At 45.2% G+C, this 13,775-nt stretch overlaps 2 protein-coding genes across 2 annotated transcripts; one reads left to right on the forward strand and one right to left on the reverse strand.

Moving 5' to 3' along the window:
- Positions 1-2,485: 2,485 nt before the first annotated feature.
- Positions 2,486-3,820, reverse strand: DFL_002335 (uncharacterized protein; the record flags this gene model as incomplete). Its single annotated transcript, XM_067631105.1, has 4 exons — positions 2,486-3,356; positions 3,423-3,451; positions 3,509-3,697; positions 3,761-3,820. 4 exons carry the CDS (start codon positions 3,818-3,820, stop codon positions 2,486-2,488), a joined length of 1,149 nt encoding a protein of 382 aa, XP_067493683.1.
- Positions 3,821-6,985: 3,165 nt separating this feature from the next.
- On the forward strand, positions 6,986-9,970 carry DFL_002336 (uncharacterized protein; the record flags this gene model as incomplete). The annotated part of the gene is made up of 4 exons (XM_067631106.1): positions 6,986-7,871; positions 7,934-8,000; positions 8,066-9,017; positions 9,074-9,970. The coding sequence occupies 4 exons, from the start codon at positions 6,986-6,988 to the stop codon at positions 9,968-9,970; spliced, it is 2,802 nt and encodes a 933-aa protein (XP_067493684.1).
- Between the last annotated feature and the right edge of the window lie 3,805 nt (positions 9,971-13,775).

Raw genomic sequence — 13,775 nt, forward strand, 5'->3', positions numbered from 1 at the left:
TTGCGAATACAAGCATGCGGCTTATATATAAAACCCATGTAACCAATATACGCAGTATCGTTTTGAGGAGAACTACCTAGATATTCGCCCCTGTAGACTTGATATAATAAGCGGGATTATTAAGTTAGTGGGGTTCGACAGCATGGGCTGTTCGATTTTATTGTTCCTGATTCATTTGCTAGGGTACACACGTCTTTCGTATACTTATGTAGGTGGTAAGCTCTGCATTTTTTTGGTTTTTCGTTAAGCCGTGAAACCAATGGTATAGCTACCGCTCATGAAAAGTCCGCCTTGTCAGAAAGTCAGCAGAGCTATAGATGATCTAGGACATTCGATAGAACTAAAATAACTACTGGTTTAAGGTCGGAAGGTTTACACGCACCCTTGTTCCGTCCGATGTTTCACAAGGAAATCCGTCCCGTTTGTTGTTATTATCCCTAGCACATTTAAGAGGCAAGAAAGAAAAAAAGCCACGATGTATGTTGCTAAACTCCAGGGTTATATGCACTGAACAGGCTATTTAAAAATCCCAATATACTATGTATTTTCGAATTTTCGAACCGGACGCATCTCTCTTTCTCTGGCTAAACTATACAAGGCGAATTGGGAGAAAAATGACACCCCCCACGGAGAATAAGTAAGGTCATGTGGTCTCGTGCCATGTTCTTTTTCTTATTCCAACCTTCTTTTTTTTTTTTTTTTTTTTTTTTGTAATGTATGGTCATGTCATGGTAATTATTTCTGACGTTTTCGCTTGTCGGATACCTTGAGATATGGTCCGGAAAATCTACTAATACCAAAAAGGGAAAGAAGGTGTGTGGTATTTTGAAATACGCAACGCGGAAGATGCTGAATGCGAGGTTGGCGTTAGGCGTGATTGCTTTGTGTTACCTTGACTGCCATGTCTGGATTGTCATCCTTAAATTCATTTTTTTAGCGACTCGATTTGATCAAATGAGACTGGGGAGTCCGTCTCGCCTTTTTTGATGGTTGCGTAACATACGAGAGTCGAGTTTTGATACATTTTCGGCTTCGAAGTTGACGAGAACATTGCATGCCGGGGTTGCTTTAAGTTGACTTCACTTCGTTATACCATGTTCGTGTTGGAGCTAATCGAGACTATACTATTGGATAATGGGATCATGTCACACACACACAAGAGGGTTCGGGAAATCCTCATCAATTCAGCTGTGATCGATGACCACGCGGCTCAGACCCCCCTAAACGGTTATACATACTTTGCGAAACTCAAGCTCCATCGATCGAAACTAACCGCTTACGCAAGATCCCGTTAATGTTTCGAAAACAAAGTTAGCCACCTACCCCATAGTTAGACAGTAAAATTACCGTTTTTATATAGCGGCTAATGACTAACCAACCCACCATCACACGGACTACTACTACATATGCATCAAATAAAGGGCGCACCCTCTGCCAACCCTCGGCATCATATTAACGTTACGCAAGAATCTTAAAAAAATCGGTTTATTCGACCTATAGAAACCCAAGCTACTACGGCAGGAGCTTTGACCTCTGATTTTTGGTCTGACCCCTCCCGTCCGTTTCCCAGGTTTTTTGCGCACGTGCACGGTATGGTCTTTTTTGGGCACGATCTGTTCTGTTCGGTTCGTTTGGACTTGTCCATGGGATTGATAATGAATTTTTGCAAGGAGTTGGCTGGTTAGTTAATTGGCTGTCGCTTTTTCTTTTCTTTTTTTTGTAACACGCTGACCTATCGGTTTATGTTTCCCGTTTGAGCTTGCTTTGGAGGGTTCCTTTTTTTTTATTTTTTGTGTATACGTACGTCTCAGGCCATTTTTTCATTAATTACAGTATTATATATCCATGTCTCGACTGCTCTGCAGATCGGGCTGGGCCGGGAGCGGGATAGACGGTTGTGGCTAGGTATTTATGATATTTGTGATAGAGAGGGTGCCGAAAGACGGAGTATTCCGGCTTGAGCTCTTTCAAGAAGAAAAAAAAAAAAAAAAATGGTACACAGAGAAAAAGACGTGGGCAATTATTGCTCTTTCGTATGGTAGGTATTCCTCATTATGGAAAAAAGATGATTAGAACGTATGGAAGGAAAGAGAACCAAAAAGAAAAATCCCGTGGAAAATACTATACTCCTTCACCGCTGTATTCCTTGTGCCCCAATAAGCGCTAAAAACTTCATCTAGATTAAAGTGAAAGGAAAGGAAACTTGAAAGGAAACTTGAAATGGGGATGAAAAGGGAAGGATAGCTAGAATGCGTGTAAATCCAAAAGATGCCGTCCCGGAACATAGGAAATTCGTTGATCGTCTTGAGTGAGGATAAAATAAAGAAAGATGTCTTGGAACAAAGGGAACTCGTGGGGTGTATGTGTGGGGAAAATGAAAGAGTCTCAGACGTAAGCTTCGTCATACGTACGGAGACCGTGCGAATAAAGGCATATGTACAGCATTTTGAAATATAAAGAATGATTGGAGGTTGAGTAAAAACTTTTATTCGAATCGGAAGAAAGAAGCTGGCATAACGCTTGGATCGGCATCGCGGCTGCTGTATCTGTAATCCCGAGAGAGCGATGGATCTGCGGCAACAGCTTCAAATCGAGCAACAGAATTGATAGGCGGCGTTGAGAGAAAATGCGAACTCGTGGAAAGAGTTGGCGAAGAAGGTATATAATTCATGCTGAAAGCTCGGTCTAGAATTGTTTCTCTTCGTGGAGAGCTTGACAAACTAGCGCAAGCCATATATTCGGATCCTGCTGTTGGCGACATTCCGTGCAGATCGACGGGCGATTGATTTTTACTACTCATAGAAGGTCCGGGTCCGAATTCGTGCATTGTTAAAGTGGAAATCGGGCGAGGTGCACCCGTTCTGGGGCCTCGGGAAGATTCGCCGGATTCTTCTGATGATCTGGTCGTTGGTATCATCGGATGGTCATGGTGGTGATGGTCGACACGTTCCTCTTCCCATTCATCTTCTGCAATCTTTAGATCGTACGCTGTAGTTCTGTAGGCTGAATGTCTTGAGCTTATTGCTTTATCGCCTCCAAACGTTACTGAAGAGGATCGTCGAGAGTGAGTCGAGCGAATATGGGATTGGATTTCTCGGCACCATATTGTTAATGGTGTATCTTTGGGTCCAGATCGGAAAAATAGTGTAAGTTTCCCATCGTCGGGTTCGTAAAATTGTGAAACGCTTGCAGTCGGACTATCTATTCCCTTTCTTCGGGACGATGAAAGATTTGTGTCTAGTTGAAGGTTGACGACTAAAGTTGGGCAGAGCGGGTTATATGTCGTTTTGCTCATTGAAGAGAATGCTTTTCGGTGTGCAATATCGCCAACATAACATGAAGTTACGCAATCCAGACTAGAATCCATAGTTAGTAAGCCTCAGATATCCATACGGGATACTGTGTCGTAAAATTCGACGTACGAGTAGGAAACTATAGGCTCGGGATCCATCTGTTCTCTTCTTGTCAGTTTATGTTTCTTGGCGAGAATAAGTTAAATGGAACATACACGCTGACGGTATATACTAAGTCTCATATCGGGAGAAATTTTCGACGGAAAATTGTCTTCAGAATGATTACTGAATACATCTTCCACGCTGCCCAAATCATCATCGTATGATACTCCCACAGCGGACATCTTTCTCGGGGCGGATGTGTTGCTGAGTACTTTGCGCGGGCCGAGGACTACATATCGATTCTACAAATGCAATGTCAACCCCAGGCTGTTGATATAGCTGTTCGAAATAACTGCATGTCGTACCTTCCAGTTACCACGACTTAATAAGTTCCTTTCCGGTGGAACAGTTAGTATCCCTTCCATGGTCGTAATATTTTGAACTTGCATCGAATAATAATAAATTTTTTTTAGAAAAAAAGAGTGCGGGAAATTGGCCGGGCCTTTGGATATTGGGATCGAGTTCTATGGTGCGGCTACACGGATGTATAAATAAATATATGTGGACCGAGCTCACAGTTCGACGCTAAGATGCTTCCACCGTGCGCCGAACTTTCAAGGAGAACCCCCACGCCCTAAGGACTAGCAGTCGAATCTGGTGCGACTCGACAGGTAAAGTGACAGTGCTAAAGTTCCAACTAGCTGGCTGACGAAAGAGAGAATTGATATTTCATGGGTGGAATATCTTTATATATCCGACCCAGCTATCTAGGTCCTATTAAAAGTGGAAACAGGGCAGAAACAAAATGTATGTACTGCGTAGTATAGGCCGGGGGGGCCAATCCAACATTTCAGCAGCCAGGCTCTGCATGCTTATTACAAAATAGATATTTCACGTTATGTCGTATCTACCCTGCAAATGAAAGGGAATAAGAAAGAAAAAAATAATTATCTTGTTTGTTAAAGTCATGTGGACTATAATGTGACGTTGGACTAGATTAACACCCGCTGAGGGAGCATAGTGCGGTCTGAAGGATCCTTCTTGTCCAGACTTGGTCCTGGTGCAGCCGGGTGGATTCCCATCCCTCGAGCGGAGAAGCAAGGACAAGCAAGGTGGTCGACGAGTCTTACACTTATATTGGTGGTGAATATGCAGCCGGGTTAGCTTTCCATGTCCCTCCTGTAAGTGCCAACTGCCATGCTTCTCGTCTCTTTTTTCTTGGGCGTCCAAGTTGCGTTGCTGATATTAGGATTAGCCTTGCAACAGGGGCCAATTGGTTGCTCGAGCCATCTTTCCCCACAACCTCTAGCTCGATCGAGAGTAACGTGTAGTTGCCTGCAGCCTGTGAGTGTTAGTTGCGCAAAGCTGTTCCGGCGGTACCTGGGAACCAAGACCAGAAAGAGGTTGTGCGCCGCTTTCTTGCCCACCTTGCAGGGGCACCACCCTAAGCTTGCGGCGCCCGAGCGCCCCTCTCGAAGCCGAAGCTTTCCATCCTTCTGGAAGTTCTTCTGCAATGAGACATGCAGATTGTGAAGCAAGCTAAGCAGATTCGCGTTCGGCGCTGTGGTGGCAAATGTACGGTTCCTGTTGTATCACGGAATATTTCTGGAAGAACTTTTCCATACCTTTTCAACAAAAAAAATTTGTTCGTATCACAAATCGCAGATAACTACACAACTAAATTACGGCGGGCAAAAATTTCTCGCGATCACTAAGCATATGTAGACTGCACGCAGGATGCGAAATTTAAAAGTGGGGACAAGGGGGTATTTTAGCAAGACTTTATGTATGTATCAGGTAGATATAGACCAAAGACCTTTAAGTTAGGAATGCCGCCGGTAAATATGCTGTTCCGGGCAGCACCATAGCTATTTAGCCTTCGATGACTTGGAAAGCCATCTAATTCACAACCACAAATTTAACGGCAAAATAGCTAAAACCCAGACTGCATGCACGTGTCAAGTAATTTGTGGAGCCGTCCCATAGCGAATACTGAGCGGTGTGGCATATCTTGTGCACGCGAACAAGGCTCTTCCCTCTTCCATCCGACAATGACTTGACTCGTCTTCCACTGGGTGAATTATATATCTTCTCCACCAAGTCTCATCTATCCTTTAGATTCTATCGCAGGAGTCAGGAACAGGTTTATACTCCGCTAGTTCGGGCCAGAGGGAAGGCTAACTGTCCGAAAGACAATATTCTCCGGCCAAAACGTGAGCTCCATAGCTTCGTTTATCTGGAAAGATGGTATCCACTTTAGGTCCTCCTAGCAATCGTCGATACCTCATGATCTCTAGATCGTATCATTATAACCCGCATGAGCTCTCGACAAGGTGCATTTCATGGGGAAACAAAAAGCAGGCCACAGGCCGCGCACATACCACATATTAAGGAACTCAACTTGATCATTTTCTTTTTCCTCAACCTTTTTATGGTCTAATTATACATAGATGTATGCACTTGGGGATCTCCCACACCAGTATGTCTCCCAGGGCCATTGACTTTAGCGAAAACGAAACCTTTGTGCCGTGTCGGTTCGCAATGCAATAACGTGAAATGATACCTTTTTTTTTTTTTTCTGTTGCTGTGAATTTCTCCTGGCAAGAATACGAGAGAAAGTGGAGCCCATATTACCGCACCGGCCAGGCCAGTCAGCGTATAAAGGCTGACTTGGCGATCGTTTTCAGCCTGCCGGTGCCGTGGGTTATGGGCAATTGGTACCGCTGCCATGCTTTCCCAGTGCATTGGCCAGCCGTATATCATATTATTTTAAGATATTGGGTAGCTGTTCGTCTGCAGAACCTTGGGATATCAAGCAGAATCTGAAGCAGCTTATGAATGGAAGTTGCATATGCGTATCATTTCAAGTGCGGGGATTGCATACGAGGGATTCCCAAGATATGACTTTCGAAACTGATATTATGCACCTTCGTCAATCAGAAATGAAAAAACAGGCGAGCTGGGTAGATTTATAATTCCTGAACCGAGTAGATGGTATTCCCGTTACAGCTGTATATCCCAACCTGAACTGCGCATTTACTGTTCCAACGTCGGAGTTGTAATTCGACCGAATGTGATATCTTGAGAAGGCCCAACACATCAACGCAATGTAGATTTGAACGCCAAGCCTCAAACGATGCTGTAGTTTTCTGTCCCAATCAGGAAACTTACCCGAGATTTCGGCCAAACGAAAAATTTCTTGCAGGCTCTTCTTTTGGACATGCAAGTGAAAAGAGGCTCCAAGGATCCTGAGGTTCATAGTATCGATATGCATCAATATCATCACAAATCGCTATTTTAGTGTATCCAATCGCTATAGTTTGTTTTATAGGGTGGTGAGTTGGTATATTACAGTTTTTGAACATACTCTCGGCAGAAAGTGCTAATATCAATGCTCGTTTTCAAGATATCCCAATTGCCGCAGCTGCAGCATCAACTCTTTTTCTTCATCGGCCTCCAAGCTAGAGCCGACAGCCCACTCCATCAAATAAGCACATTCGAGGTCCTGCCCTCCCAGGTAAGCGGCAGCTTGCACGGGAACGATGTTAAGGATGAAAAGTTCCTTAACCAGGGCCGGTTTGCGGCCCTTCATGAAGCAGCGATCACCATGGATCTGTCGCACTTGTCAAATCCACCAGTCTGCGTCTCTTCTGCTCCCAGATCTTGAGCAGGAATCTTTTCCACAGCGAGAAGTCACTTTCAAAGCGGTGGGGAAACGGAAGAAGGGGGCCCTCCCGATGGAAGATACAATGTCGGACGAGGATAGACAGAGAGTCATTGAAAAGAAGCGAAAACAGCACGTAAAATTCGTGCAGAAGTTGGAAGAATTTATAGCGACTAGAACAAGGACAGCGGCGAAGCTAAGGAAAGATGCTGAATACAAGAAGAAAAACAAAATCGTAGAAAAAAGGGGGCCTAAAACCGCTTCGTTGGTAGCGAATAAAGAAGAGAGGCAGTTGAAAAGAGCTCAGGAGATATACGATGCGGCAAAGTTATTTACGATGACGCCCCACACGTGGCCGTCAGTGAGCAGGATGGCTATTACTAGTGAGAGCCTCATGTTAATGCACACCGCCATGAAGGAAACGATGGAAAAAATGAAAGTGAATACGGCGAAGGCAAATTCGTGGTTTGAGGTATCACAGCAACTAGCTAAAAACGATGCATTATATTACCCGTTGATAGCGAAAGTTGAGTCCCCGCAAGAGTCAACAGGAAAGGAAGCAAATCCGGAGACCAACGATACGGCCACTCAGGGCGAACTCACCACATCGCCTTCAGAGGCAGCCAATGGAGCAACCGACAAGGCTCCTGGTAAGGTCACTGGCGACGCTGGCGGGGAAGTATTGGGAAACGAAGCGCAAGAAGGCTCGAAAGAAACCGAAAAGAAGGAAAAGAAATCACGGAAAAGCGCAAAGGAAAAGAAATTGGAAGTTGATGCTACCACGATTAGCGCGAAAGATTTCCAACTCCAGCGTATGTATAAACACCTACGGTTACGTGACGAATATCAAATCATCCAACTGACTCTATGCCAGCAATCGACCTCGAACAAAACGTTGAACTTCGGCCTCTAAGTCATGGACTGGACCGTGTCTTGTTTAAGTATGAAAATCGGAGAGTATTGTGGCCTCAACTTTGCGATATATGGCTAACCTTCGAAACAATAGTCCGGGGGTGACTTTTCTTCGAGACCCGAGATCGCGAGTCTATAATTTCGATCCCTACCTTGACAGCATCATGCCTGTCGATGAATTCGACTTTGACGCACTTGGTGACTACGTCACTTCATCCAAGGATACGACTCTTATCGACCTCGCCCGGGAATCCAAGAGGAAATACGTCGGTTCAACGTCTAGTATGACCTCAATTCTATCACATCTCCACTATCTCCTCTCCCGGTGGCGACCTATCAACGTCAAGATGCTTTCGAAGGGATTCGTGGCCGAAAGCGAGAACTTTACAAGGCTGTCCCGGTTACCAGTTTCCGTGGTTCTTCGGTGGAAGGACGGAATATACGCCATAGATCAAGACAAAGAAGTAGACAGCATGGAGACCATCTTGCTATTTTTGGGTCGTTCGATGGAAAAGATGTTGACACTCCCACCCGAGGTATTCCGAAAATACCACAAATCGGCGTCACATGAGATTCCGGAGGAAGTGAAAAATGCACGAGAACGATACCACTATACCGGCTTTGGCGATCTATTGTTTAGATCTCAGTTGGATGCACATGATGATAGGTTACCCGGAACCGGTGTCTTTGACTTAAAAACACGAGGCGTCATTAGTATCCGAATGAACGCAGCAGAGCCAGCAGTCGGATGGGGATACCAGATTAAAACAGCTGATGGACAATTTGAATCATTCGAGCGTGAATACTACGACCTCATACGGTCAGCGTTCATGAAGTATTCTTTACAAGTGAGAATGGGACGTATGGACGGCTGTTTCGTGGCATATCACAATACAAAGCGAATCTTTGGGTTCCAGTATATCAGCATCGATGAGATGGACGAAGCGTTACATGGGAGCCCGGAGATCGGAGACCAGGAATTCAAGCTGAGTTTGAAACTGTTGAATGAGGCTTTGGATAGAGCTACTCAGAAGTATCCGGAACAGGTATGGCTATGTTTCTTCCTATGGATCATGGGTGCAATACATACTAATAGCTATAGTCACTTCGATTATGGTTCGAGACGAGGGAGTCGGCGATGCCATTCCTTTATTTCGCCGCGGAGCCTATCACGGAAGAAGAGATCGCTGCTTCCCAAGAGCGGGAGGCAGACATAAACGTTGTTCTAGATCAGATAAGAAAGTCTTCCCGACCTCCCGGCCTTGACGCCATGGGGCCGCGACGGAACAACCCCCCGGTAGAGGCAGAAGAAATGGAAATTGAAGAAATCTCCGCGGTCAAAACTCCAACCGAAGCAGCTACGGAAGAAATAATTGAGGAGGACAAAGAAGAGGCCCAAAACACTCTTTCGGCACTCCAGGAGGGCAAAGAAATGCTGGAGTCTGTGACGGTAGAAGGTGAAAAGCTGGTTGACCCGGAGCGTGACGCAAGGCTTCTAGCAGAAGGCAAATCCGGCTGGGAGTACTTAGCTGCACCTAAGACAGATGGTTCTACGGAGGGGGCAGTTGAGCCTGCGACGGAGAATGCAGCGGAAGAACCCGCAGAAAGCGACGACGAATCGACCACAGAAGAGATAGCCGAAAATTCTGCAACCGATGATGCTGCTAAAACTCCAGCGGCCGATGATGGCCCGTTCGTTCAAGTCCTCGTCGCCCAAAGCACAGTTAACGGTAATAAAGTTGACCGCCCGACGACTCTAGACGCTAAAGACGTCTGGTCCGTCAATTACGCCTTCTTGGATATGGATCAAAAAGCGGCCACCAAGACTCTTTCGCAAATCAAAAGGCGAAAGAAAGAAGGTATAGAATTTGATGCCAACTGGAAGAGTACATTCATGCAGCACTTGAAAAAACTTTCACTGCAAGGTGAGCGGTATGCGGCTCAGCAGAGGAAGGAAGACGAGGAAGGTGATGTTGTGGTGTACAGGAGTAGGTCGTAAGGCTCGACCGGAATTTGGGGGGCTAGCTTTGTCATCGGCTAGTTAGATTAGGAAGGGATTGTATAATATCTGTAAATAACTTGTATTATAAAGCAGTATTTTTTTTTTCCTTTCTGTTGTAAATATTTTGACGACTGGGGTACGATCTAGAGTAGACTGCCATCCGTGCACATATTGAACTCGCTTAAGATATTGATATTGGGACTAGCTGATAATTTCAGCTTTTCACCTACTTGTACATATAATTTTCTCACATCTTCAAAGAAATATCCCTGTACATTTGTTCCTGCAGAGAAGTCATTGGCTCTGGTAGCGATGAGGCCTTCCATGTCGATATTTGGTAGCTGAATGCGAGATCGACTTCTTTGCGGAGAGAAAAAGTAAAAAAAAAGTGGAGGGAAAAAAGGGTAGACCCTGCAATGCACTTATGTATATCTGCTTTCTCTTGCATGCAATTGCAGCGACAGCATAAAATTCCCAAGCCACGGACACGTCAATAGTATCAAAGATGGTGACTTATAGGTCCAGAATTGATGATCTGCGTCGCTCTTTAGCTCTGGTGAAATGTGTAAGGCTTACGCTATTTTAGAAGCTAATTGAGCGGATATTTGAGGTGGCAGATGGGTTTGGCGTGTGCAGGTATGTACAGGTACATGGCATCCGTCTGTTCGCTGTCACTTTGGACCCACAGAGTACCACTTTGGACTTGTGTTTCGGGTAACACGAAACAACGTGCCCCTGTCGCCATATTTCGTGTTGTTTTTGTTGTTGTTTCTCTAGGCGCGCGTGGTCTTCGCTTCATGCAGGTGTTTTTTTTGGTGTTTTGTTGGTCGAATCACGTCTTTCGACTCCCTGCAGGATGAGAATGCAAAGTGGTGTGCTTTTGCAGTATGTACACTTGTACACATACACATGTACTTTACTTGCTAGATCTTGGAGAGAGCAACTCGGCAGTATGTAAATGTGAAGGTGTGATTCGGCAAGAAAAAAAGATCCGAAGGGGAGAATTTACTCTGTTTTCGGGTTGTTTTGTGGTTGGAAGATGGATCGAGCGATGGATGTTTAGTTAAGGAGCAGCTGCATGCAGTCGTAGCAGAACTAACATTATAGCTACTCTGTAGTTACGGAGCTTAGCAGTCTCGAATCCACAGGAATTTGCCTCAGAATTGCCGGTTTCTGTGATTGAGGGTGGAATCGGACGGCCTGGTGTTAGGGGCTAAGAATATCATATCGTATTATCAATCATGATAAGTCCCCACACTATATTATCAAATTTCTATGATGTCTCTGCCACTCCGTCGCATAGTGGGAAGTTGCATTTTGCGGGGGCTGGACGGAAAGCTGAGGAGCTTTTTGGTGGTTCGATTAGATCGGTGATTGCACCGAACAGAGCCCATGTCCCTGTCTGGACCAGCCTCCCCAACAAGCGTGATTGAGATGTTGGAATGGTGACGTCGATGGACGGATAGTTGTTGTAACTAAGTTTGAAGGTTGATTATTTGCTCTCGTTCATATGTTTTAAGCTTGTGAAAGCATAGAGATTCCTAGGATGGTGCAGGAATGCATCAATGGGGGATCTTCGAGACCGTTTTTTTACACATGACCGTTAGTATTTTGAAAGTACTAAAGCGGTTGGAAATTCTGAAGATCACGGTGGAACAAGGTCCCCTGTATACTCCTCTTCCAAGCACGGTGGGGATTGCCAACGCGATATTCGAGATTCGTAAGATCTACACTTCAATGCTGGCCTAGATATACGACAGCTGTTATGTGACTGGCTTCGTTATAAATTATTTTTATTTTTTATTTTTTTCGGTTAAGCGGTTCGCCGTGGCTTGTGCTTGGCCCGGGTACAGAAAAGGAAGTGGCCTGGGCTACATACATGCTTGCATTCTGCAGCATGAACCGTTTTCTTGGACTGTTTTGTTCTTTAAGGTTCGGGATTGGAGGATCCCGTTCAGTTCCTGTCCTCCTCCGGTAGGTCCACTCGAATCAAGAGAAACAGGCTATGGCGATTCAGGCTTATTATCGATCTGAGGGATGAACATGACATGACATGACATAATCTCGGATCAAATTTCTGGCTGCCTGTGAAGATTTGAGGTGTTTACACCGGAGTCGGAAGACTGGAACGGATGGCAAGGCTGGTAGATCAGGTTCTGAGGCACATTTCTGGATGGTTCGATCGGAAAAATATTTTTTCAATGGGGCTATTTCTTGTGCATCCTTGGATATGGATCAAATGTCGTGGTCGGCTCGTCAGCCGTGTGCCATGGTGTTGTACGAGACGAGGTCGCCGCACTACCATGCAAAGGAAAACCAAAAAAAGAAATCGGACGATTAAGATCTTGAATGTTTATAACCGGGATAGAATTCTTGCTCTGTATCATATCAACTGGTATGATAGATCTGTTTTTTAAGTGCTCGCTCGGACCGGATAATTAGATGCACTTAGAAGTTCCAGATTACGAGGCATCGGAGTGCCCCTCTATCGGTTAAGGATCGGGATAATTGAGCGCGGATTCAATTAAACTTGAAACGATGACGTGCGAGGTTGAACCTCGACTTTGAAACTACGAAAAAAGTAATCCCACGATCTGATGACCCTTTTTATCTGTGGAGGAGACTCCCAATCAGACCCTTTCACTTGCGCCGTAGAGTTTCGTTGGAGTGTTATCGAGAGTGCACGTCCCCGCCGGAAGCTGAGTGAATGCGAACGGCTACATTGCTACATCAGACGAGGTATGTTTTGACCCATCGATGAAGTCCCTGATTTTATTTCCACACATGTTTTGTAGATGTCAGCCGATGCTTTGATGGACCGTGCCTGATTGGAGTATAGTGCTGCAAAGTTTTTCCTTTGGATTAACTTTTGAGCCAAATATATGCGACAGCGACGGGGTGGAACATCACCATCACTGAACCGACGCTAAACATTCGAATTCACCCACTAGCTCGTAGCTAGCATTTGAAGAGCTTTTGGATCGCCGGATTGAGCAAGAAGATCACAACATTTCGCAAGCGGCCACAAACGAAAGGAATAGCAAAAAAGTTGACTGACATTGACGGGGGTGCAGTTTTCATGCCTTGCATCGTCTAATCCCCAGTCAAGTTACATCTCCTGCCAATGGCAAGCAGAGGAGGCGCACATTGTTCCCAGCTTGGCCCGGCCCCCACATACATATACGGACGCACATCGAGAGGCAGACACCAACATTTTGTGAGCGAGCGCCATCCGTTTTATTAGTTTTTCCTTTGTTCCAGCCGCATCAGGCCCAAAAGAGAAGACACACATATCGACCAGGGACCCACAGAACGAAAGGGCACATCTAAAAACAAAAAGCAAGTAGGTGTTCATTGGGGACAATCATCGGAGGTCGCACTGCACTGAAGTGAAGTATGTACTTGGGGCAGTGAAACCTCAATCACCCCGAAATCTCGCATAGAAGGAACGCCGCAGAGTCCCGACACTAGCTTGGACTTTGACAAGAGCATTGCATTGTTGTTCTTTTTCTTGGTGAAGAAGCAAGGTAAATAAACGTAACGTCAGTCGCGAGACAAAAAAATAATAGGGTCCGTAGAAAAGAGTGGTATTTCGCCAACCGGCCCTCTTCTTTTATTCAACCTTCCAGTACCGAGTCTAAAAGTCTTTTTTTTATTTTATTTATTTTTATATAGAATACAGTCCCACATTTTTTGGGCTTCGAGCTCCCTTTTGTTTCTTTCCATTGATTACCCTGGCACTTTACCTTGGGGTGGGATAAGACAGGGTCCACGGCGAATACGAACAGATCGAAATCGAATC

This window comes from Arthrobotrys flagrans, assembly GCF_004000055.1.
Source record: "Arthrobotrys flagrans strain CBS H-5679 chromosome Unknown unitig_3, whole genome shotgun sequence".
Classification (NCBI taxonomy): Eukaryota; Fungi; Ascomycota; class Orbiliomycetes; order Orbiliales; family Orbiliaceae; genus Arthrobotrys; species Arthrobotrys flagrans.